The 26,498-nt window shown below is 41.6% G+C and overlaps 2 protein-coding genes across 2 annotated transcripts; both read left to right on the top strand.

The window, feature by feature from the left end:
• The first annotated feature begins 10,482 nt into the window (after positions 1–10,482).
• On the top strand, positions 10,483–11,433 carry LOC142175728 (uncharacterized). The gene has a single exon (XM_075242708.1). The coding sequence runs from the start codon at positions 10,483–10,485 to the stop codon at positions 11,431–11,433; it is 951 nt and encodes a 316-aa protein (XP_075098809.1).
• Positions 11,434–13,608: 2,175 nt separating this feature from the next.
• On the top strand, positions 13,609–14,858 carry LOC142175729 (uncharacterized). The gene is made up of 3 exons (XM_075242709.1): positions 13,609–13,935; positions 14,041–14,286; positions 14,742–14,858. The coding sequence occupies exons 1-3, from the start codon at positions 13,609–13,611 to the stop codon at positions 14,856–14,858; spliced, it is 690 nt and encodes a 229-aa protein (XP_075098810.1).
• Positions 14,859–26,498: the final 11,640 nt, after the last annotated feature.

Raw genomic sequence — 26,498 nt, forward strand, 5'->3', positions numbered from 1 at the left:
AGGAGCCTCCACATCTGTGGTGGAGGAGACGCCACCAACTGTAAAAAAAGCTCCTTGAGGCCTGGCTAACTGATACGCTAACCAATGTCCTCCATAATCCCACTCGTGACACAATTACTGAAAATGTGAGGACTTGCGTTATATAACCAGCAGATGAGCAGCACAACCAAGTCCTCCCCCCCCCCAACGACAGGTATCACTCACAATGTCACTAATAGTGCAGGTGACGACGCTCTTGCAGCCATTTTGAAAATGATGGAGGAAATGAAAAATGAGAACAAAGCACTCCGGGACCAAATGAGAGAACACCAATAAAGGGTCGATAAGATACCGAGCGCCCCTAAGCTCCTGTCGAAGAGAGATGTCGGTCGGTTCGTCGAGCAGCTATATAGTGATTGCGCCGCTCCACATGCCATATAGAAAACCTTTAAAATGCTACCCTACCTAAAAATATATGATGGCATGACCGACCCCGAAGACCATGTGACTCACTACATCACCGTCGTGAAAGGCAATGATCTCGCCAAGGAACAAATGTCCTCCATTTTGTTGAAAAATTCGGTGAGACCCTCACGGGAGGAGCGTTGACATAGTATTCAAAACTACCTGCACACTCCATTGAAACTTTTGAAGAGATGGCAAAAAAGTTCGTAAAGGCCCATGCTGGGGCCAAGAAAGCCGAAGCAAGAGTGAACGACATATTTTCCATCAAACAGTCTCCGGAAGAGGGACCGAGGGACTTTCTTTCCCGTTTCAATCGAGTAAGGATGACCCTACCGAACGTGTCGGAAGGGATGGCAGTCGCAGCCTTCCAGAATGGGCTGAGCAGGAACGGGTCGAGGGCGAATATGAAACTGTTAAGTCGACTCATGAAGTACCACTCAAGTACTTGGGATGAAATACACAACACGTATTGTGCCGAGGTCCGAGCAGACGAGGACGACCTCAACGGACCAACTCATCGCCTGACCTCGGTACATGCCGAATCTAGAAAAGATCGAAGAAATGATATCAGAAGGGACCTCTCAGCTCCGCGACCCAATAGGGAACGACATCTACCATATGTCAGAACAACGATTACATCCTCCTCCCTCCACGAAGAGGGCCCTCCCAGACCAAGAACAAGGACTCACTGAAACGAAAGAGGTATGCCCCCTTTGTGTGTAACCTATAGAAATAGTCTACGCCTTGGAGAAGCTCGGACCAAAGGTGAAGTGGTCACCAAAGATGAGGTCAGACTAGAGTACCGGAAAATCGGACGCCCTTTGCGAGTTCCACCAAGAGCGAGGGCACAAAATCAAAGAATGCATCACCCTAAGATATGAGGTCGTAAATATGCTACGACAGGGACACCTTAAAGAATTGCTGAGCGACCGGGGAAGGGCCAACATTGCCAGAGGACATGAAGAATATCAAGGACCGCCGAAACTGCCCTCGCCAACCTGCACCGTTCACATGATCATCGGCGACGGCAACGATTCTTCCATCAACAATGTGAAGTTCACCACAACCCACAAGCTCAAACGGTCAATCGCCCACCAACGGTATGATGAACTCGAAGAAAGTATCATCTTCGATAAGTCAGATACCAACGGTTTGGTTTTCCCTCAGTATGATGCCCTTGTTATCACTTTACGAATTTTAGATACCGATATGATACACATTATGGTAGACGATGGGTGCAGCGCATGAATTATCCACCCTAGAGTACTTGGACAAATGAAACTCGAAGATAAGATAGTGTCGCGTTGCATCACGGTAACTGGTTTTAACAATGCAGTTGAGCGAACTGGCAAAATCACACTCCCCGTCTTGGCCGGCGGCGTCACACTAGAAACCACGTTCCACATCATGGACCAAGACACAACGTACAATGCCATAATAAGGCGACCATGAATACAAACCATGAGAGCCATCCCTTCCAGCTTATACCAAGTCATCAAATTCCCAACTCCATAAGGAATATTCAGAATACAAGGAGAACAATGTACATACCGGGAATGCTACCGCATCTCCCTAGACTGCACGGTCACTCAACAAACAAAGGACAAAGAAAAAGAGGCATAACAATCAACAGGGTCGAGGTCGACATGTGACGATAGCGAGGACGTCATCAGAGACCCCGATATGGTCAAAGCTGCGGAATCGGCCATAGAAGACCTCGACCCTGTTCTATTAGACAGCAATGACCATAACAAGAAAGCTTACATCGGTTGAAAACTTCAGGAACCATGTAAATTCCGTCAATTCTTTAACTACTAACGCGAACTTGTTTGCTTTCAGTCATGTAGATATGCCAGGTATCCCGAAGGAAATCACCATGCACAAGCTGAACGTCGACCCATTTCACCCCTAGTAAGGCAGGTCAGGCGTAAGTTCAACTCCATGATCAATGACACAGTACGTGAAGAGGTGGAAAAGTTATTGGAAAATGGCTCCGTCAGGGAGTCAAAATACCCCCAATTGGTCGCCAACGTGGTCATGGTAGAAAAGAATAATGGGAAATGGCGGATGTGCATAGATTTCACAGATTTGAACAAAGCATGCCCCAAGGATTCATTCCCATTACCCCATATCGACCAACTCATCGACGCAACGGCTGGGCATGAACTGTTGAGCTTCTTGGACGCCTACTCGGGCTATAATCAAATCCTCATGGAAGAAGAGGATCAGGAGAAAACCACTTTCATCACCCATCAGGGGACGTACTGCTACAGGGTCATGCCCTTTGGGCTGAAAACCACAGGGGCAACTTACCAAAGGTTAGTGACGAGAATGTTCAAAGAACAACTCGGCAAACCGATGGAAGTCTATATAGATGACATGCTGGTCAAATCCAAAAGTAAAGAAGATCACTTCGACCACCTAAGAGAAACCTTCGACATACTCAGACGATACAGAATGAAACTAAATCCTGAAAAGTGCGCATTCGGCGTGGCCTCGGGAAATATTTTAGGTTTCTTGGTATCACAGCGAGGGATCGAGGTCAACCCCAACCAAATCAGAGCCATCGAAGGGATACCAAAACACCTGACCACCAAAAAACAAGTTCAGAGGTTGAATGGCCATATCGTCGCCCTTTCACGAATCATTTCGCGATCATCGTATACGTGTCACAGATTCTTTGGCGTACTCAAGAAGGATAACAACCTCCAATGGACTTCTGAGTGCGTCCAAGCCCTAAAGGAATTAAAAGAATATTTGTCATCACCGCCATTGCTTTCAAAACTAGAGCAAGGGGAACACCTCCTTGTCTACCTCGCTATATATGAAGTAGTTGTGAGCGTAGTCCTAGTCCGAGAAAATAAAGGTACATAATATCCCATCTATTGTATTAGTAAAACACTAGTCGATGCCGAGACGAGATACCCTCACCTCGAAAAATTGGCCATGGCCTTAGTCGTAGCTTCACGAAAGATTAGACCATATGTCCAATGCCACCCCATCTCGGTCGTCACGACATTCCCCCTAAGAAGCATTTTGCATAAACCCGAGCTATCGGGCAGGTTGGCCAAATGGGCCATCGAACTGAGCGAGCACGATAACGACACGTCTAACGCGTCAGGGTCTGGACTGGGACTCATATGTGAAGTCCCAACCGGCAAAGTGATTCACCAGTCCATAAGGTGCCCGGACATGACTAACAACGAGGCCTAGTATGAGGCCGTAATTGCAGGGTTAAGGCTAGCACTCAAATACGGGGCAGAATGGGTAAGACTACACTGCGATTCTCAACTCGTTGTCAACCAAGTCATAGGGACTTTCCAAATCAAGTAACAGAGGTTACAAAAATACCAAACCGAAATCTGTAAGCTATTTCCCAATTTCGATGAATGCCAGTTTGACCAGATCCCCCGAGCATAAAATGTCGAGGCGAACGACCTCGCCAAATTAGCCACAACCACCAAAAACATTGCGATCGGAGATAGAAGTGTAGTCCACCTTCCCAACTCATCGATAGACCAAATCGAGGTAAGAACCATAAACCTGACTTGGGACTGGCGCAACCTTATTGTTACATACTTGCAGGACGGCATACTCCTAGGTGATAAACAAGAGGCCAAGAAACTGAGAATGCAAGCAGCCAGGTACAACATCATCCACAACGACCTTTATAATAGAACGTACGGCAGCCCTCTAGCGAAATGCTTGGGCCCAAATGAGTAGCGGCGTGTTCTTGAAGAGGTCCACGAAGGCCATTGCAGAGCTCATTTCGGCAATCGGGCTTTGGTCAGATGCCTCATACGGGCAGGGTATTACTGGCCCACCATGAAAACAAAGGCCGCAGACTTCGTGAAAACATACGAGCAATGCCAAAAGTATGCCCCAATGATTCACCAAGCAGGCGAACACCTCCACTCAGTCACTTTCCTTTGGCCGTTCATCAAATGGGGAATGGACATCGTGGGCCCCCTCCCGGCAGGACGAGGTAACGTACGATTTCTTTTGGTTTTGATTGACTATTTCTCTAAATGGGTAGAAGTAGGAGCATTCGCCCAAATACGTGAACATGAAGTGATCATCTTCATATGGAAAAACATTGTATGCCGGTTCGGCCTCCCCAAAGCGATCATTTGCGACAACGGACCCCGATTTACCAGAAAGAAGGTCGCTGAATATTTTGAGAAATGGCATATCAAAAGAATACTCTCAACTCCATGCCATCCCGTGGGAAATGGACAAGCAAAGTTCTCTAACAAGTCAATACTGAACATCATGAAGAAAAAACTTGAAGACGCCAAAGGATTGTGGCTGGAAATATTACCAGAAGTACTCTGGGCCTACCAAACAACGCCGATGATAAGCATAGGAGAGACGCCTTACTCGTTAGTCTATGGGACTGATGCAGTAATATTGGTCGAATTCAGGGAGCCCAGCCTAAGATACTCTCACGAGAGCGGACCGAGGAATGATGAAAGCAGAAAGTAGGAGCTCGACAAAGTCGAAGAACGAAGAGACATGGCCCACGTAAGGATGATCGCCCAAAAACAACAAGTAGAACGCTATTATAACAAAAAGGCAAAGGTCAGGCCACTCAAAGTCGGGGACTACATGATTAAAGCTAAAACACAAGCAAGCAAAGACCCACGGGAAGGCAAATTGGGAACAAATTGGGACGGCCCGTACAAGATCACGGCAACATCAAACAAAGGGTCATTCCAACTAGAAACAATGGAAGAAAAGCTACTACCAAACAACTGGAATATCACTAACCTCAAGTACTTCAACTTCTAAGAGATAAGGCGTCCCCCAAGTCGTACTCATTTTTCTCTCACTTGAGTTTTGTCCCAATTGCATTTTCTCAAAGATGTTTTAACGAGGCGACGAAGGGGACACCTCAAGCCAAAGTACACAAAGGCGGAGGCACAAGATGACTAGTTCATTGCTCGACCTCTTAAACCTTCTCCAGGTCGACCAATGAAGAGACTAGATAGACTGGGACTGGGACTGGGACTGGAACGCCAGCCAACGCTCAAAAATTTGTACAGCCAAAGTGTATGAACAAAGCAACAATGCATGAAGTTTATTTCTATTTCTCTAAATGTACAACCAAGGCAGCAATGTTTAAAGTTCACGATGTCGACAAACTCCGTACTTGGATAAGTTATGTTCGACCTTGTTCGAACCAATACCTATCGGCCCTCGGCCATAGTCAAACATACGTTATGTTCGACCCTGTTCAAACTAACATCTACTGGCCCTCAGCCATAGTTATATATATGTTATGTTCGACCTCATTCGAACCAACACCTATTGTCCCTCAGCCATAGTTAAACAAAAGTTGTGTTTGACCTTTTTCGAACCAATACCTACTGGCCCTCGGCCATAGTTAAAGGTAGGATATGTTCAACCTTGTTCGAACCAACACCTATCGGCCCTCGGCCATAGTCAAACATACGTTATGTTCGACCCTATTCAAACTAACATCTACTGGCCCTCGGCCATAATCAAACTTAGGTTTTGATAAGACCATATTCGAACCAAGTGATCACGGCAAGAAAATCAAGACAACCAAGCGACGGAATAAAAAAACATACAAGTATGAACCACAGGAAAAGAACCAAATGCAAATAACAAAGCTGACATTTCATACTTAGAATATTTTTACAAAGTCTCATGAAGACGCCACCAACTACACAAAAAAGTATACAAAAAGAGAAAAAAAAGAAGATTAATGGCCACCGCCGTCATCACCCGCAGCATCCTCGCTGACTTGGCCCTCAACTACGTCGCCCTTTCGACCGTCAACACCCTCGCCATCGCCGCCTTCGCCCTCAGGATATGCAGCGTCATACTAGGTATTTTGCTCAATCCGATCTACATCTTCATCCCACTCACCGGCCTCTGGCGTAGCAGGATCATACCCGCAAGCAATTTGAGCTTCACGAGCCTTAACACGAGCATCTTCAAGGGTAGCAATAGGAACAGATCCCGCCACATGCAAATCTTAGAACACATCCAACTGAGCCTCAGCGTGAATTCATTCCTCGTACAGGTCCCGGGGAACATTTGGGAAATTTGAAGTATGAGAAGATGACGTCTGCGCAAGCATTTGAGTCTTCTCAGCCTCTAAGGTGGCCACCTGATCTTGAAGGAGGGAGTTGTCTCTCTCCAACTCCCCAATCCTCTCATCAAGCCGCTCCTTTTTAAGTCTTGTCGTCTCCAAGTCGCTCTCTCGCTCAGAACGGAGAGTCCGCATCACTACCTTGAGGGCCTCCACCTTCCTCGAAGCCGCCGACTGAGTAGACTCCGCCCTCTCCAGCTCATTCTGCTTATCAGTAATCTCGCCATGAAGAACCTCCATCTGCAGATGACACTCTTCTAACTGCCTGCGCAGCTCGACCACCTGTGTCTGTAGATTGCCACATTGAGCCTCCACGGCCCTGCTAACCTCGAGCTCTTCCTATTTATTTCTCAGCGTCTCCTCAAGGACGCTGCACTTCTCGATGACCCTAACCAGCTCGTCATCCTTCTCCTTTAGTTTATCTCGAAGGGCCTACAAATTGCCGCCCTCACCAAACCGCCTATGAATTTCCCTGTACTTGCCACGGTACTCGCGGTATTTTCACTGCAACTTCATAAAAATAGCCTTACGCCTCGCCTCTCTTCGGGCGCTTTTGATTTCCAAGATCATGGTATGAAAGAGAAAGAAAAAGAAGGTAGACAAAATAAGAACGAAGCCTAAAATTTTGAACATAACAGACATAAACAAGAAGCATCAAAAAACTTACTTTGAAAGCGAGGCCGACTATACTCCTCGATAAAGTAACATCATACTGCTATTGGAGGGTTCGACCCTCCACGTCAGAGCAAAGGGGACCGAGGGAAGGAACCACATTTTCCGTATTCTTTAATAAATTCCGATCCATGGGGATTGCAATGGTTAGCGTAGACCACTCCAGTATCACCTCGAGCTGGGTAAATCCCTCCTCTATCATCCTCATCTCAGCAGCATCGAGATCAGAACCCATCTCGTAGCCATCTTCGGCAACACCTTTTCCTCTCTCGTCGGCCGACGAAGAAGCATCGTTAGCCAGCTGTGAAGTCGACGGCTCCTCTTGCCACAAAATATCAGAAGCCACAGTAGCCGACCCTTCGGCTCTTATCGCCCAAAGGGAAGAGATACACCCTCAACGGCCTCCGCCGATATCAGAACCTCAGACGCCATCTCGGTGTCATCTTCAAGTATTTTGGTCACCATCTCGTGAATGACAAAATCATCAATCATGGAATCTACAGCCCGGGCAACCCCGTCACTAACATCCACCGACCTTCTCTTGCGAGGAACTAAATTCCCATCACTCAGCGACAATTCCTCCTCCTCATCCACAAGACAGAACAAAGGAGAAGCCGAAAGCTCCACTGTCAAAATATTTTCAGGCAGAGAAGAAACTAATTCTGAGGCAGGGTAGATGGGGCCGAAGATCAAGCATACCTAGCTGCGGTCGAGGAGGGAACATAAGTAGATGAATGGGTAGGCCTAGTCGCAGTCGTAGGGGGGATAGACGCCGAAGAGGAGGCATCTTTCCTCTTACGGAATGCAGGAGGGGGAGCTCTCGGCCTTCTCGAAGATCTTCAGGTTAGAAAAGAAAGAATCGAAATAAAGTTATCACTATCATCCAAAGCAAACTACAAGAAGTAGGCGACTAAGAGGCAAAAACAAAAAAAAAATAGACAAACTCACCGGTCAAGGAAGGAGCCGGCCGTCACTGTAACAGTGAACAGTGCCAAACAGTACCGTGAACAGTGACTTCGTCACTATTCATCGCGGATAAGCTGGAGCTTTAGGCTTCAATGGACACAATGGCCGGCGACCAGCCGAATTTTCTGGCCGGTCTGCCATCCCCCAGCGTTGCACAACAACATAAAACAACTAGCGCCAACCCAACCCCTCTAGATTACTCTAAGATTTTGAAACCAAATTCTTTAAATCCTCCAGCGATGGCTACTGCTGCAGCTTCAATTCAACCCATTCCACTGTGACGAGCAGTGTATTTGAATGGCCAACTAGTGGTTAAATTCACAGAGGTAGAAGTAGATAGAATGAACGTGATTGAAGGCCTCCAATATGCTATCGTTGGCAAACTTTCATATGGTTCTCCGGAGATTCACGAGCTTCGCCGAATAATTCCAACTCAATGTGGTATCAAAGGTGAGTGTAATATCAGATTTCTTAGAGATCGTCATGTGTTAATTAGATTTACTCTATGGCAAGATACTACATCAAAGCCAAAGATGGGTATGAATACCAATTGCATACTCTTATCTACGATGCAAAATTTAAGGCGGGTGAAGAAACTCCGATGGCGATGGCATGATTTCTTTTCCTGGACTGCTGCCTACCTTTTTTGTAAAGAGCTACAACTGTAGGAAGGCCAGTGTGTTTTGACGCGGCAACTACAAACAAAACTAGCCCGAGTTGCGCAAGAGTAAAAGTTCTTGTCGATTTGTTGGCCGAACTACCTAAAAAGGTGCGATTGGATATTGATGATGAAGCTTCTGGTGGTGTTCGAACAGAATGGGTGAGAATTCAGTATGACATGCTACCAAAATATTGTAAGGAGTGTAAACTACAAGGACATGATGAAATTGAATGTTGGCGTTTGCACCCCGAGCTTATTGAGAATCGAAACAGCAAGAAAAGGAATGATCTTGTTGAGTTGAACAACTGGAATTCTGCTGCTGATGAACAAGGAAAATCCAAAAATCACATTACTCCTTTAACGATTCTCATGAGTGGAAAAGTAGTCGGGAACGTAGGTGCACAGTGGAAGGAAGTTCGGGATAATCGGGGAACCAACAAAAATAACAAAACCCAGGTACAAGGGCAAACCGGAAATGCAATCGTGCCAGTGAATACTGGTGTACAGTAGGCGTACAATAACTTTACACTGATGGAGGTCGAAGAAGATCAGACAAACAAGGTTCAAACAAGGAATAAATTTGCAGTATTAGAGGAGGAACAAAGTGATATAAACAAGAACAACCAACTGGTTTTGGTGGGGGAAAAACCAGTCTTCAGTTCTAAAGATGGTCCTACTCCTTCTGGGATTCAGTCCATAATTGACTAGGTTCATAGAAGGTTTGGGACTAGCAAAGAGGAGCTAAAATAACTCAATGTGACCACAAACCAACCTTGTCATGCGATTCCATCTCAAACTTTTAAAGATTCTGGGCAGATGGAGGATCTTGATGAGGTAAACTCTACAAAGGTCTTATGGAGCGATGCAGTTGAGGTTAAGAATGATCAGCTGGGAAAAACAAATACAATAGAAGACAAGGTGAAGAAGGACAACAATCCAAGCTCACGTGGCGATAGGCTGGCGACGCCAGACCTAAAGCCAGGCTCACCGGGTGATAGGCTGGCGACGCCAGGCCTAAAGCCAAGCTCCCCAGACGTTAGGCGGGCGACGCCAGGCCTAAAGCCAGGTTCACCTGATGAGGCAGCTATAGTAAACCCCAACCTTAGAGCCACTGGAGAGATTTTGGCCTATGTATATGGTGTTCCGGCGTATGTCCATGAGCTACAATTCAAGGAGTATGAACAGGCTGATAAGCGAGCAATTGTTCCAAGAGCATCCGGGGAAATAGGGGAAGTGCCTATGGAATCTGGCACTGATCAAACCATGCAACTACATCTTAATGTTCTAACTAAGATCCTCTACAACATTTGCATGATTTAGTTACACACAATGTGACACCAATTGATGAAGACTTATTGAGACAAAATCCAATGGAGGATGAAGGAGATGATTAATCAATTGCCGAAAACTTCAAACAAGTGGCTAGGGAAGGGGATTTATCACCCACAACTAGTGCTAAAGGAGGTAAAAAAACTAAGAAGAATCAGAGTAAAGATCCACCATAACCTTCAAGAATAATGCCCAGGAGGGCAACTTCTCTATCTAGATGATGATCAAAACATTAATATGGAACATAATATCTGTGAATACATAACAGGCCTTTCCTAGGGTGATCAATATGAATAAGGAGCATAATTTTTGTGTAGTTGCATTGATGGAGCCTTTTCAAAAGAAGGGACTCATTGATAGATATAAAAGGAGGTTGAATATGGAGACTGCTTATAAAAATATTAATGGGCAAATATGGTTGTTCTTCGATGCAGTGGTGGAATGGGAATTAGTGGAGGATACTGAGCAACAGGTGACTGTGAGAGTGTTTCACCATGACCTGGGGCAGCACATGATGATGACATTTGTTTATGCAAAATGTTCAGCAATGGAGAGGTTGGATTTGTGGGATCACTTGTATTATTTAGCAAGTGATATGGAATTACCATGGTTGGTAGGAGGGGATTTCAATGTGATATTGCATGAAGATGAGAAAATAGGGGGACTTCCAGTACACCCTCCTGAATATGAGGATTTTGCATTTTGTGTAAACTCTTGTGGTTGTTTGAGCAAGGGTACAAAGGAAGTCCATTCATATGGTGGAATGGGAGATCCAATGCTGAGTGTATATTCAAGAGATTGGATTTTTGTGAATTTGTCATTTCAGAACATGTTGCCAACTATTGAAGTTGAGCATCTAATCAGAACTGGATCAGATCATGCACCATTGCTAATGACATGTAGGGTGCAGACAACCAATTTTGTCAAGCCTTTCAGATTCTTGAACTTTTGGACAAAGCATGCTACATTTATGGATGTGGTGAGGCAGAATTGGGAAGCCGATTTCATAGGGGATCCATTTTTTATGTTCAAGCAGAATATCAAGAGGGTGAAAGTAGCACTCTCAAAATGGAATAGGGAAACATTTGGTGATATCTTCAAGCAATTGGCTATTTTGGAGGACATTGTTAGGGTGAAGGAGATGTTGTTTGAAGAAGAGCCTACAACTGAGAATAGGATTGTGCTTCAAAAGGATCAATCTGAATTGAAGAAATATTTGAATATTGAGGAGCAATATTGAAAGCAAAAAGTTGGGATGACTTGGTTTGCTGAAGGAGATAGGAATACAAGTTTCTTTCACAACCATGTCAATGGCAAAAGAAAGAAATTGCAACTGAAGAGGATCAAAAGTGGCAGTGGGGTATGGATTGAAGACGAGGAGCAATTGGCTACAGCTGCAGTGGACTTCTATCAAAAACAGTTCATAAATGAAGGTGATGCTTTTGAATTTCCCTTGCTTAATAATGTACCTTCAATGGTCACTATGGATCAGAATTTGGAGCAGATTGCCAACAATTGAATAAGTAAGGGAAGCAGTTTTTGAGCTTAGTGGGGAGAGTGCTAGTGGCCCTGATGGATTCACAGGCTTGTTTTATCAAACATGCTGGGATGTTATTGGTGCTGATATACACAACATGGTGCTACACTTCTATGGAGGAGCTACATTGCCTAAATCCATCACTCACACCAATCTAGTGTTGCTGCCCAAGAAACCTAGAGTTGAGACCTTCTCTGACTTAAGACCTATTAGTTTGAGCAACTCTATTAACAAGGTTTTGTCTAGGGTGTTACATGACAGATTGGAGATTTTTTTGCCATCTCTAATAGCTCCTAATCAATTCGGATTTGGAAAGGGTAGGAGTATATTTGAGAACATCTTATTGACTCAAGAAATTGTCACTGACATAAGGTTAAGGGGAAAGCCAACTAATGTGGTGATCAAGCTTGATATGGCTAAGGCCTATGATAGGGTCTCATGGAAGTACTTATTGCATGTGCTAAGGAAGATGGGATTTTCTGAACACTTCATCAACATGGTTTGGAACTCGATGTCAAATAACTGGTATTCAGTATTGGTGAATGGGCAGTCCTCAGGGTTCTTTAATTCGACAAGGGGTGTGAAACAAGGGGATCCCCTATTTCCAGCATTGTTCATTCTGTCAGCTGAAGTACTTTCCAGGTCTTTGAATAAGCTTTTTGAAGACAAGTCATTTGTGGGATTTGGAATGCCTAAGTGGTCTGATTCTTTAAACCACTTGGCGTATGCTGATGATACGATAATCTTTGCATCTGCTCATCCTCCCTCTTTGAGCAAGATTATGGCAGTGTTGGGGAACTATGAGAAGATATCAGGTCAGATGATCAACAAAGATAAGAGTTCATACTACATGTATTCAAAGGTTGCTAATGGATTGTTTCAGGCAGTTGGAGCTATTACAGGATTTGCAAGAGGTAAATTCCCCTTCACATATCTAGGGTGTCCTATTTTTTACACTAGAAGGAGGAAGGACTATTATGAGGATCTTATCAAGAAGGTGAAGGCTAAATTGCATTCGTGGAAAGGAAAACTGCTGTCATTTGGAGGAAAGGCAACACTCATCTCTAGTGTGTTGCAAAGTATGCCATTTCACATGTTATCAGTCCTTGATCCACCAAACAGCATCCTAGGGCATTTACATAAGACTTTTGCTAGGTTCTTTTGGAGCACAAAGAAAGAAGGGAGAAGCAGACACTGGGCTTCATGGCAAAATCTTTGCCTTCCTAAAGAGGAAGGGGGCTAGGTTTTAGGTCCTTAAATGATGTCTCAAGGGCACTGTTTGCTAAACTATGGTGGAGGTTTAAGACCACAAAATCTTTGTGTTCTAATTTCATGTGGAATAAGTATTGCAAGAAGGAGCCACCAACTGTGGTGCATTTTAGGGGAAGGTATCATGTTTGGAGACAAATGTTGAATGCTAGGGAAGAAGTAGAACATGAGATCGTATGGGAATTGAAGAGTGGAACAACTAATATTTGGCATGAAAATTGTACTGGATTGGGTGCACTTTATCATGTATTACCTGAAGACTTTCCAATCAATGAAGGTCTTCAGGAGGTGGCAGAACTGCGGCAAGGGGAAATATGTGATGATCAGCTGCTAGATCAAATTTTCAATGAGGAAATTGCAGAACATATAAGGCTAAATGTGCACTATGAAGGCAGTGAGGGATATTGGGATAAGCCATACTGGATGCCAACTCCTTTAGGCAAGTTCAGTGTTAGCAGTGCTTGGCAAATATTAAGGCATAGGGCAGATTCTAATCAGGAATTCAAGTTAATGTGGATTAAAGGTTTGCCATTCAAGATATCCTTCTTCTTGTGGAGATTGTAGAGGCAGAAAATAGCCACCGATGACATGTGGATGAGGTAAGGGCAAATGGTGATGTCTAGGTGTTGGTGTTGTCAGCAGCCCCAAGAGGAATCCATTCAGCATATATTTGTCATAAGTCCTACTGCATCTAAGGTATGGAACTTGTTCATGGGGGCTGCTGGAATTTCTGTGCAATTGATTCAATTGAAGCAGATTATAAGGCATTGGTGGTATGCTCAGTGTTGTCCGAAATTAAAGCCACTATTTCAAGAAGTACCAGCTATCATCACTTGGGAGCTGTGGAAGAGAAGAAATGCAGGTAAACATGGTGGTTCAATGTCCACAAATAGGGTGAATCATGAGATAAATAGGATATTGCATCAATTGGCAAGGGTGAGGTATGCTTGGATCCCTAATATTCCATTGTTATGGCCAGACATGATTCAATACTTTGAAGGATATAAACCTATATTGATCACTACAAGAGTAACATGGTAGCTTCCTTGTCATGGTTGGTATAAATGTAATACCGATGGAGCTTCAAAGGGCAATCCTGGACCTAGCTCCCTAGGCTTTTATGTGAGGGATGATGAAGGTGATGTGGTGTATGCTAGGGCAGTAGACTTGGGAGTGACAACTAATGTGGTGGCTGAAGCTAAGGCTATTCTTCAAGGGTTGGAATATTGTGTGGAGCATGATTTTCACCCTCTCATACTGGAGACTGATTCATTGGTGATGAAGAAGGCAATAGAAGGGGAATGGGATCCTCCTTGGGTAATTGCACAGGATGTGAAGAAAATTATAGAGATGAAGGACAACTTCAATGTGATCTTTCAACATGTGTTCAGAGAAGGCAACTCAGTGGCGGATTTTATAGCTAACATTGTGTTCTCTTTTGCAGGTACATCTGAGTTTCATTCATTCTCTGAACTGCCTAGTGCAGGGAGGAGGTTGATCAATCTAGACAAATCTCAATCACCTAACCTTAGGATTAGGATAGCAAAGAGAAGAACCCTAGACTGATTGCTTCACAAGATTGGACTCTGCACAAACTGATATGTCCAAATGCTAAGGAAAATGTTGAACCCATCATATGGTATTTTTGGAGATTGTTGAATCATTTCTCAGTGGTATTAGCATGCTTTCAAGCTCAATCTGAGGATGGTTTAGCAATGTTTTGAATGATGTCTACATTAAAGGTTCTAGTAGGGAAGGATCTGAGCTTACAAGATCACAAAAAGGCACATTCTCAAAGGCTGGCCTTTGCCTTGCAAAGTCTGCTTAAAGCTAGATCATTCCTGGCTTTTGCCTTGTAAAGCCAGCCTAAAGCCAGCTCATGCCTGGCTTTTGCCTTGTAAATCCTGGCTAAAGCCAGCTCATGCCTGGCTTTTTCCTTGTAAAGCCTGCCTAAAGCCAGCTGGCCTGCAAAGCCTGCCTAAAGCCAACTCAAGCCTGGATTTTGCCTTGCAAAGCCTGCCTAAATCCAGTGCATTCCTGGCCTTTGCCTTGTAAAGCCTGCCTAAAGCCAGCTTAAGCATGGCTTTTGCCTTGCAAAGCCTGCCTAAAGCCAGGCTCATCTTCAACACATTAATCTTGATGAGGGAGCACATGATTAATACTTGAACAAAATCAGTCCACTGCATATGGAGATCATATAGTAGTGACACTTGGAGGACGATGCAGACTTCAAGTCTGCGGTGGAGATGTTTGGAATTCATTTTAGCCTATGGACAATATACCCTGGTGCCTGGTGAGAGCTTAATAGGTGCTGCTTGGTATTTACCAATGACAATTGGATTCGCATACACTAATAGGAGAAGGAAGCATTCAACTTATCATGTTGTAATAGTTAGTTCATTAGATTTTAGCTTTTCTATCTCTTTTAATAGCTAGTAGCTTCATGCAACTTCTATTTTGGTTTGGACATCTTGTAAGCATTGGACCCATTTTGGGATTTTATTTATTTATTATCCATTAGGCCAAAAAAAAAGAGGAAGGATCCGGCCCAAACTTCTTGAAAAAGCCAGGCCACTCGCGAATTCCCATAATGTGAGGCAGCACCCGGCCAACCCAATCAGAAATATCCCCGACCAAAGGAAGGGGCGTAGTCTTGGATGCACAAGAAGGGAACAAGAGTTCAGAACCTATGACTATGGGAACAAGAGTTCCGCAAATTTAGTAAGCATCCTGACGAGCTTGTAGATATATAGGGGGAGTTGAGCCGGGAAAATGCCATAGTAACGGCAAAATTCCTCTGCCAATGGGAGAAGGGGAAGAGCGTAGCCAACCTGGAAGGGGTATCCGTAGAACGTGTAATACCCGGGGCAGTGGATTTGTACCACATCCCGCCCTGTAGGGACCAAATTGATGCGAGCGGGAATGTTGAATTCAGCCCTGAGCTCTGCTAGATCGGCCTCTTTCATCGCCGACTCAGAGGCCTCGGGCTCGTCTTTAGGCGCCTTTGAGAAGTCAGACCTAACTTTCTCACAATGAGAAATTATTTCTTCTACCGTAGGAAAGATCTCGTCTTCAATGGCAATAGAGATGCCATCAGCATGAGGCATAATCACCGCCAAGGGGACACAGGTATTTCCCTCACCATAACTAGAGGACACATTAGCCATAGTTCAGACAAAAGAAAGGATATCCAATTAAAGAAGGGTTATAAGCAGCAAGAGTGACTGGAATGAGAAAAGAAGACACACAATAATGGAGTAAGGAGAAGGAGGCACAAGGATTCGATGTGAAAACCACGTAAAGAATGAATGAATGCCCTCACATCCCTATTTATAAGAATTTGGGCATCAAACCCAAGAAATTATGCCATCATTACTTAAAACTGGAATCGAAACGGTAGTCCCAACAGACAGAAGCACGAAAAATGATGCAAAGGATCGGGAAAAAGCGTCATGATGATGCATGATATCATGACATCACTCTGCTGTAGAAACAACGTAACCCTAAAGGTTGTGGCTCACGAAAGGCCACATCATCAGCTCGTCTCAAACATTACTACCCGACCCACTCGTCCAATCTTCTCGACCATAACAAACAGATTCCGCTCATCAAGGTCGTCTGAGGCCGACCTCAATAAGTGGAGGGACTAACTGTATAGGTCAAAATCTGCCCCACAATATTTAGGGCAAGGTAATATTGAGAAAAGAGTCAGTCGAGGTCGACCAGGAAACAACGAGATTCGTGGTCGAGGTGTCAACAATGGTCAAGGTCGAGCACCACAGAAAGAGCTGTAACGACTAGTTTTTAGAATATGATATCAAAGAGAATATTCTAGTGGACATTCTCTGCACTTGTACTATTAGGGCTTGTTAGGGATACGTCCTATATAAATAGGAAAAAAGACAATGAATGAGGGAATGTGACATTCATTTTGATAAGAGCATACTTTTGATAAAAGATTCCCTCTCTCTTGTAAGGATATGAACATCACCTTTTCATCAAGATTCTTGTTCATATTATTCCATACTTTTCCATCAGATCCGAGAATAATTCGAACATTCTAGAATTTTTCTGTCACTCATCATTGTTAGGAGGAACAATCATCTAATTCATCCTTTATTGGGTGAATCACTTCTCCTATTTACTTAAATGCCATTTATTATTATTTATTGTTAGTTATTTCTCCATTATTGCTCATACTTTTCAGAATATTTAATGCATGTTATCCATCCACCACCAGATCTATTTAACATTAGTCACATTTTTGGAACTCACATCTAGAAATATTATTATTAACTAAGCTTAGCCCATCATTATATAAATACAACTGTTTTAGTCAAAAATTACTTTTTTCGGTCAAATAGGTACAAAAATTCATTAGTATAAAACAATTATGGTATTGTTGAAAAAACTAACCTTAGAAAAAAAATCAAAACATATCTTTCTTTTTTCTTAAACTCTATCAATCAACCCTTTCACATTATTTGGGGATTAAAATATATTCAAATTAATAAAATATCTTTTTTACCCTATAACATGTATAAAGTAAATTATTTTTAGACAATAGTGTGTATAAAGTAAATCCTTTTGTTACTGGGTTCTTGTCTTAGGAAACTGAACCCGTCCCATTCTCATCTAATTGGGCTTCATATATCGTGGCAAGTCGAAATTATTTTAAGGGAGTTTTTCGTTCCTATACACTATTTGAAACCTTATTGCGAAAAATGTCCCAGTTTTCGTATTTACCCGACCTAAACACGTTTTAGGTACAAAAAATATACATTTGTTTAAACTAGACTCCTTTCTGCAGTAATCTTCCTTATTTAGATGCGGGACTTTGGGATCGCTTATATTTCAGTTAGAGATTTTACTGATTGCATCATAGCACCATAATCAAGGCAACATATTTGTAGAATCCTTCTATGACGCAGATTTTCTCTAGTTATCATCGCACCAAAATCAAGGCAACATATCTGTAGTATCCTTCTATTATCTGGTTTTCTCTGGTTTCCTCTGGTTTTCCATAAACAAAGGTTTTGAAGAAAAATATTGCAAACAATTAGCTATAATTGAATTGAATTTCGTGGCATAATGTTAAAATTAGCGATTATGCTTCAACTCAATGGTCGGTGGGATAGCGTTGGGAGATACAAAGATTTTGATGTTGAGAGAATTGTAGTCAATGACGATTCAAATTATAGTCAATTGATTTCCGCAATTGCAGAGCATCTAATGATTGATGCCAAAAAATTATCGAAATCAAATACACTGTCAACGAACATTGTCCTCCAATGAAAATTCGGAGCGATATGGGAGTTCGAGTGTATATGGAGACGAAAAAGGAAAACAAAAACTTAAGAATGTATTCGCTGTGTATAATAGTGCGTGATTTCTATTTGGAATGCAGTATGTTGAATGCGAGCACAATTGCATGTTTGCTCTGTTTTCCAGTGCTGAAGTTTTTTCAATTTCAAGTGTTCTACAGTTTTACTACAAATTATCTACAATAATACTACATAACAAATGTAGTTCAACTGTTATGTCTCTACAAGTATATTGTCAAATACTGAACATATGAATATATAGAGGTATGAATTACTATACTTTTAATTGAGTGCTGGTTTTTCTGATAATCGTAATACTAACGTGGTACAATTGTCAAACAATTGTAACACACTTGGAGAAGTATCAGGAAAGTGAAGTTGATTGATATGCAAAATGTCACGACGCAAACCTATGGACTGCGACGGGCACCCGGTACCTTACTCAACCGAGTACCAACGTAACGTATCTTTCGTATCATACTATCATAGATAACTGAGCCGGAGAGGCTGTCGTGAGATAAGTAGAATAAAATATTAGGAAATACTCAATATAGGGTGACCCAACTTGATATACCGACTTATACATATGACGTACTGGCCTATAAGGCCATACCAGTATCCGTATACATGACATCTGTCTACAAGCCTCTAAGAGTACATAAATATTATAAAGGTCGGGACAGAGCCCCGCCATACCAAACAATACATATTCAAATCATACTGACCAAATAGGCAACTCCGGAGCAAGTGGAGTGCATAAACACCTTCTGCTGAGCTGATAGCCTACTAGGAGAACTCTCAACCTGTCTCTCGGGACCTGCGGCATAAAACGCAGCGTCCCCAGGCAAAAGGGACATCGGTACAAATAATATACCGAGTATGTAAGGAATGAAAATCAGTAAATAATAGACATGAGAGAAACATGGAGTAAAAGACTCAACATGTAAGTCTGAATAGCTGTGTGAATCATTTAATATTATAATGGCATGCATATACGTATAACTGTCACAGCATGCATATGTATATGCGTTCATAACATCATCAAGCCTCTAAGGGCATCCCATTATATCATCTCGGCCACTGTGGACAAATCATCAACGTATACCAGCTGATCAGGTGGTGGTGCATATATAACGTCGTAACCTTTTCCCATATCCCATATACATATAATATACGTGTATATAACAACATCTGGTCATGGGTCAATGTACATATATAAATGCATGAAATGTATAAAAAATACGTTAATAAGATTTCTCGAATATCATGAATAGAGGATATAATAATAATTCACATAGGGAATCAAGAATATAGACACCCCTAGTATTTCTATGAATAGAGTCATTTATGGAAGTTGCGTATTTTGCTTGTTTTATTTGTATCATTTGGATCATGCCAAAAAGAAAGAAGGGATAGCCTTAACATACCTGGACCGATCCTCTTGACGATCCCTCTAACACATGTCTTTTGTGAAAACACGTAACCACGGATCGAAGTAGGGAAAACTCTGTATGATGTTCTTGAGAAAAATTGTACCGTACTCTCTTAGAATTGCAAATCCTGTTGCTATTACATTACGTAGTCTCGTATGAATTTTGTTAAATCAATTTTCCATAGCAGATCCGTATGATATCTTTCTCAAATGAATTTGATCAAAATCTTTCATGACCTTTGTTGAAGTGAATTACGTTGCCAAGATGCTTAAGGAATTTTTGCTTGAATTCTTGAACTCTTGCTTGAATTCTTGTTGAAGCAGAATGTTACTAATTTGCCTATTTTTAATATAAGCACTCACGTTGCTAATGAAGTTCACCTTGCTGAAGCCTTTCACATAGATGTAATACATCTTTAGTTTGAATTTAGAGATGGATTTTAAGTCTTGGTGGTGTGGGCCCCACCTTTCAAGACTTGGTGTCACATATCTCTTCTTTAAAATGTGCCACCTTTCCACTTAATTCAAGAGTCATTATATGGCATAGTGGGCTGCCATGTTTGGGAGCTCAATCAAAATTATCTTGTAGACAAAGTGAATTAGATAAGTATTAAATCCTTAGGTATGTAGGTGTGGACCCACTTTGATTTTGCTTGAAGCTTTTTCTTAAGAGATGAATAATTGATAACGTTGATATTGCAAAGTTTATCCTTGCTGAAGCTTTCCATTATTACCTTGTAGACAAAGTGAATTAGAGAAGTATTAAATCCCTAGGTGTGGACCCCACTTTGATAAGATGACTAAGCCAAGAGCTCCTCCAAAATGTGTCACCTTGTCTCCTCCAAAATTTGCCACATTGTCTTGTGAGTTAAAGACTCATTATCATGGCCTCTTTGGCCAGCCATGGGGGGGGGGGTGTTTAAATTTATCAAGTTTATCCAAAATAATTCACCCCTTTCCTTAATTAGTTTTTTAATCTCCCACTAATTCAATAATTAACCAATTGTCCACATAATTAAGAATTATCTCAAATTACTTAAAATATTGCTCATTTTTAGCATATCTTATACACCTCACTATCATGGTCATGTGGTACCTTGTATGCCAACAACATCAACCTAGTAGTAATCCCACTAGTGGGGTCTGGGGAGGGTAGAGTGTACGCAGACCTTACCCCTACTTGGGGGTAGAGAGGCTGTTTCCGGGAGACCCTCGGCTCAGAGACAAAAGATCTGTAACAACACAGAAACTAGTCCATAATTATCGGGTATTATAGCTTAGTCCGTATTTTGTCCCAAAATGTCAAATTTTGACGAAATTCATTTTCTTTGATTTGTTTTCCCTCTCACCTTCACGAATTTACTCATCACTTGTTTGAAATAGCATAATACTTATAAAACCAAAATAATCTCATTCCCGAACTTACGTCGATTAACTTACGACTAAACTTTAACGTACGAAAATGCGGGATGTAACATTTCATTTTCGAGCTTCCATCAATTTATTTATGGCGTACTTTTACGTACAAAAATATAGGGTGTAACATCATTCCCCCCTTAGGAATATTCGTCCTCAAATTTTGACTGATGCACTTATCATTGTCGTAACCCATAGCTCTTGCGAATACTTTAATACTCTTCTTGCCATTTAGGCAACTGTTCTTTGAATAAATCCAAAGGCCAGAGCATTCCCCCCTTTAGGCCTCTTTCTCACACCACGGTCTGTGGTCGGAATTCTTCCAATCTCGTAACTCTTGCTACCTTTTGTCATGCAGCCTGTACGACTTTTTCCTTGTGTGTGCGCCTATGCGACTCTTCTCTCCTTTTTCCTCAAGTTTTTAGTCAATCTCTAGGCCTCACTTGTAAGCATATGCAGAGCTTGATAAGATGTCTCTCTAGGCATCTATAGGTATACTGAAGTTCTTTGCTTAATACTTTGTTGAACTTACAAATATTGCTATATCTTATTTCATAGACCCGGTTATCCATTCGTATGACTTTACTACATCTAGGTAGGTCATACTATACCATAACTCTTACTTCGATTTATCGTTACTAAGGTCTGTTACCGAACTCTAGTTACTTTCATTGGTTATCCCGTATATATAAATCAAAGTCCTTTAATGCTTCCTCATTACTGTTCATCTTAAGAATGACGGCCTAATCTCATCTCATACTTTGTGACTTTTGTCCATCCATTGTTGATTCACCTCAATATTGATCTACAATATACCACTGATAACTTGAAACTTCTTATGTAATACCTTGCCACTAGGGCTTACGTTGCATCGTGGAACACTTGAAGTAATTAGACTGATCCACCTAGGGGTGATACTATACTTCCATAACCATATTTCATAGCATCCCAATATGATTCACCTTACATGGGTATTTTAATCCTGTACAATTCATTACTCAATCGAAGGCCCAAACGCCATCCTTCATCTATCACAATTACACCTTCATTCTACTACCAGGGCAACATTCCATTTCTTCTAAATGCTACTAGTATTAGACTCCTTTGAGTTCATTCAGGCTATACTGAGCTTTCTATGACTTAGAGAAACCATAAGCTCTCTTGTTTTCATGGGCTTAATCCCGAGGACTTATCCATTCTCGTCACCTTCTCACTCGCCCTTTCTTATCCTTATTCCTATCTTCCTAAAACCTTGCCGCTTTACTATACTTTAGTTTGCGACCTATACATATTCATTTCTACTACTCGCAACCTTCCTTCAACTTGCTTGCACCACAGATTTTCTTATGTTATTCTGGAACATCAAGCGAGACATCACATCGTCTCTAACTCTTCTTTACTCTCTTAATTAGACTTCTCGATACCTATAAACCATAGGCTGGAAGGTATGCCATTGACGACGCCGCTATCATTCCTGGATACTGAATCCCAGCGCTTCTATCCTTCTATCTGAAGTATGGACTATTCACAACCTTCCTTTACCTTACTTGCCTTAAAATCTCGGATCACATCTTTTATCTCTTTCATAACCTTCCTTCCACATAGGTATAATTCACATCCACAATTTGAAGCTCTATTATAATACTTGCACCTTTGGTGCATACCCAATCCAGTGAGAGCTTCATACTGACTTCTTATGAGGTTGGCACTCTTCTGACTGGCTTTATTGTTGAGCCGTTATGGAATATGGCTATTGTACTATCTCACTTGTACCTCTGATATTTAAGAGTGATCCTGCAATGTTCTCAATCGCGAGGTCTATAATTTCCTGGGTCTAATAATCAGACTCCTGATTTACTTAGTTGATGTAACTCTTTAGTTACCTCTTCCTTCCGATCAGCCTTCATGTAAGCTTAAGCTATCTTCCGATATGTGGCTCCTCGTATTAGTTATTACTTTAGCCTTTCATGGGCGCTATGAATATCCATGACACAATCTTCTAACAATTCAATCCTTTGTCTATGCCCTGGGCTCAATTCTTTCTTTTAACTTATACTAGAGTCTTCTACGGCTGTATGATTATCAACATATTTGCTGCATGGATAATACTCTGAAATCTTAAGTGCGTTTATAACGTAACTAACTCTGGATCATTGATTGAATAATTCCTTTTGTTCCTTCTCAACTTTCTTTAAACGTAAGCTATTACTTCTCATGGTCGTTCCGCCACTTGTTGCGTGCATACTTAGCTTATCTTAGTTCCCATGCATGTCGGAATTTTGTGCAATTCATATGGTCTTGAATATTACTTTTGATTTTTTTACTCCCCGTTAATTAGCCATGGTAGGTGCCGCTTTCTTATAAAGTGTATACAACGTTGTAGCAAGACTGTTTTTACATGACCCTTTCTTCTTCAAGTTACTATGCTTAGGTTGAAGCCTTCTTCCTTGTTTATTCAGCTAGTCTTTCATTATAGTATTTAGGGAGGACCCTCTGACTCTTGTAAAGCTGCGAGCTTATTACATTATATACTAGACAGAATTTTTGATGTCCTTCCTCGCCTATAATTATCCCTCGTTGCTTACCTCCACGCCCTTGTGCTTGTAGGGTTGCTTCTGAACTGATATTTTGACTGTTTTACCACTGAAATTCTCTTTTATTTCCGTAATAATCATACGGTACCTTAAACTACCCCCAACTCCTATCTGAATATTTCTCAAGTATTGCAATGTCATATCTGCGAGGCTGAATTTACTATATTGGGTTTTACTATGTTTATCTTGCACGATCTACCGATTTGTCTGTGTCCTCTTGTCTAGCCATTAACTAGGCTCTTCCTGAATCAACTACTAACTATTCGTTGGCCCATTCTCATATCAATATTTCGCGTAATCTTTCTTGGGTTATTTCCTTTGTCTTAACTTACCTCTCGCACTAGCTCCTTATTTATCAATAACATCTAGTGATGGAATCCTTTCTGCCTCTTCCCGTCGTCATGCTTACATAATGTTCCGGAGTCATATCATATCCGTAAGATTTGAATAAATGCAATCTCATTCCTTTCGTCTTTCTACCACATTCTTCCTTTAATATTCCATAGTTACCTTAAACTCATAACTCCGACTTAATACCATATCACACCATTTCTCCCCCCGCCCCCTTTAGGGGAGTACTAACATTTATTGCTATGAAGATTTACTTATAAATGTTTTACCTCTTTATATTTGGCGTCTTTTCACATCTTCACAAACTCTTACTTGCCTTGCGGTATCCCTTTTGTACCAGGGATAATTTAATTTCTTACACACAAAGGTGACACCTAGTGTAACTGGCACACTTAGTCCCTTAAGCTTAACTTTCCTCATAATGCTTGTTTTAGGGAAACGTCTTCCTGAATGACCTTTAAAGGTTATTTTTCTGTTGTCCATTCAATTATCGCCGGAAAGCGATCTCTAAAATTCTCACAATGTCAACTATTATCAAATCCTTCGGTCCCGAATTCATGTTCGGTTTATCTTATTCACTAGCCCATACTAATTTCTGTTACTCCGGGGTCTAACTTTTCCTTCTCGTAATCATGTATGAGTCACCAACTCATTTCTCGAAATGGGGACATGACTTTTTGGCTTATACTCTTTTATTGTCTCAAGGCATGTAACTTCTTGTCTTTTCCTTCACTTGACTATAGAATCTGTAGTCCTGTCATATTTTGATTTACCGTTATCATCCATTTATCACATCTTACTCATAATGCTTCATTTACTTTCTTCTTATTCTCCTACTAATATTTCTGCCTATCACCTTATTATGAAAACTTCTTCAAAACATTCTTTCACTTTTAGCCCCCCTTGATTCAACTCACTGGCTCTTCGGTTCGCCTAACACTCTTTGTTTACTAGGGACGAGAGCCATACAAAGGTAAATATTTATCCCTTCTAGGATTTCAATGCCAATCTTCTGAAATTTCTCAACATTCTAGTATTCATATCTGATTGTACTATTCTAGAGTGCACCATCTGTGTGCCTCACAAGGAGAAACATTACCACGTTTGCAATATCCCTCAAAAATGTGAGCTAATGATAACTATCTATCCACAATTTTGGGTTACTCTAACCCCAGCTGGATGATGATATCCCATCATTCTCTTAAATTGTATATGTTAGCTCCCACAGGGCATAACTGAAATGGGTGTTGTCAAGTGAATATATCTTTGTTATTGTTGAAAGTAACTCAGAATGCTTATACTTCTCTGCCTGAATTGTAAATACAGATAATCTTCACTAACTCGGTACCTCGTATCCTTCTTCACCTAGCTTCTTTTATTTGTTGAAACTTGTATCTACCTTCTGATTCTCTCGTTACTTTTTACCATAGGGGTAGATAGATATTCATACCTTAGGGCTCCTTATCAAGAAGCTCACACGTCGTATTACACACATAATATACTGAAGGACTTACATTTACTCATCATAAGCATGACACAAAATCGAATTCCTCTGACTCACCTCTTCCACAACCACATTCAATCTCTTACCAACTGTCTTTCTGGATGTAGATATCATTGTATAACAAATAAAATAGAACTTAGGAGTTTGAATTTCTTATAACTGAGCTCTACCACACGATCTAGAGTAAGAAGAAAGAGTGAAAGTCCTAAATTTCTTGTAGCCTCCTGCTTATAAGTGTGGTGCACAACACACCCATAAACAAGACTCTACTAGACACGACTTGTAGACTTCCTAGGACATAACTGCTCTGATACCACTTTTGTCACGACCCAAACTGATGGACCGTGACTGGCACCTGGTACCTTACTCAACCGAGTACCAACGTAACGTATCTTTCATATCATACTATCATAGATAACTGAGCCGGAGAGGCTGTCGTGAGATAAGTAGAATAAAACATTAGGAAATACTCAATATAGGGTGACCTAACTTGATATACTGACTTATACATATGACGTACTAGCCAATAAGGCCATACCAGTATCTGTATACATGACATTTGTCTACAAGCCTCTTAGAGTACATAAATATCATAAAGGTCGGGGCAGAGCCCCGCCATACCAAACAATACATATTCAAATCATACTGACCAAATAGGCATCTCCGGAGCAAGTGGAGTGCACAAACACCTTCTGCTGAGCTGATAGCCTACTAGTAGAACTCTCAACCTATCTCTCAGGACCTGCGGCATGAAACGCAGCGTCCCTAGGCAAAAAGGACGTCAGTACAAATAATGTACCGAATATGTAAGGAATTAAAATCAGTAAATAATAGACATGAGAGAAACAAGGAATAAAAGACTCAACATGTAAGTCTGA

Source organism: Nicotiana tabacum, chromosome 22 (assembly GCF_000715075.1).
Source record: "Nicotiana tabacum cultivar K326 chromosome 22, ASM71507v2, whole genome shotgun sequence".
Lineage (NCBI taxonomy): Eukaryota > Viridiplantae > Streptophyta > Magnoliopsida > Solanales > Solanaceae > Nicotiana > Nicotiana tabacum.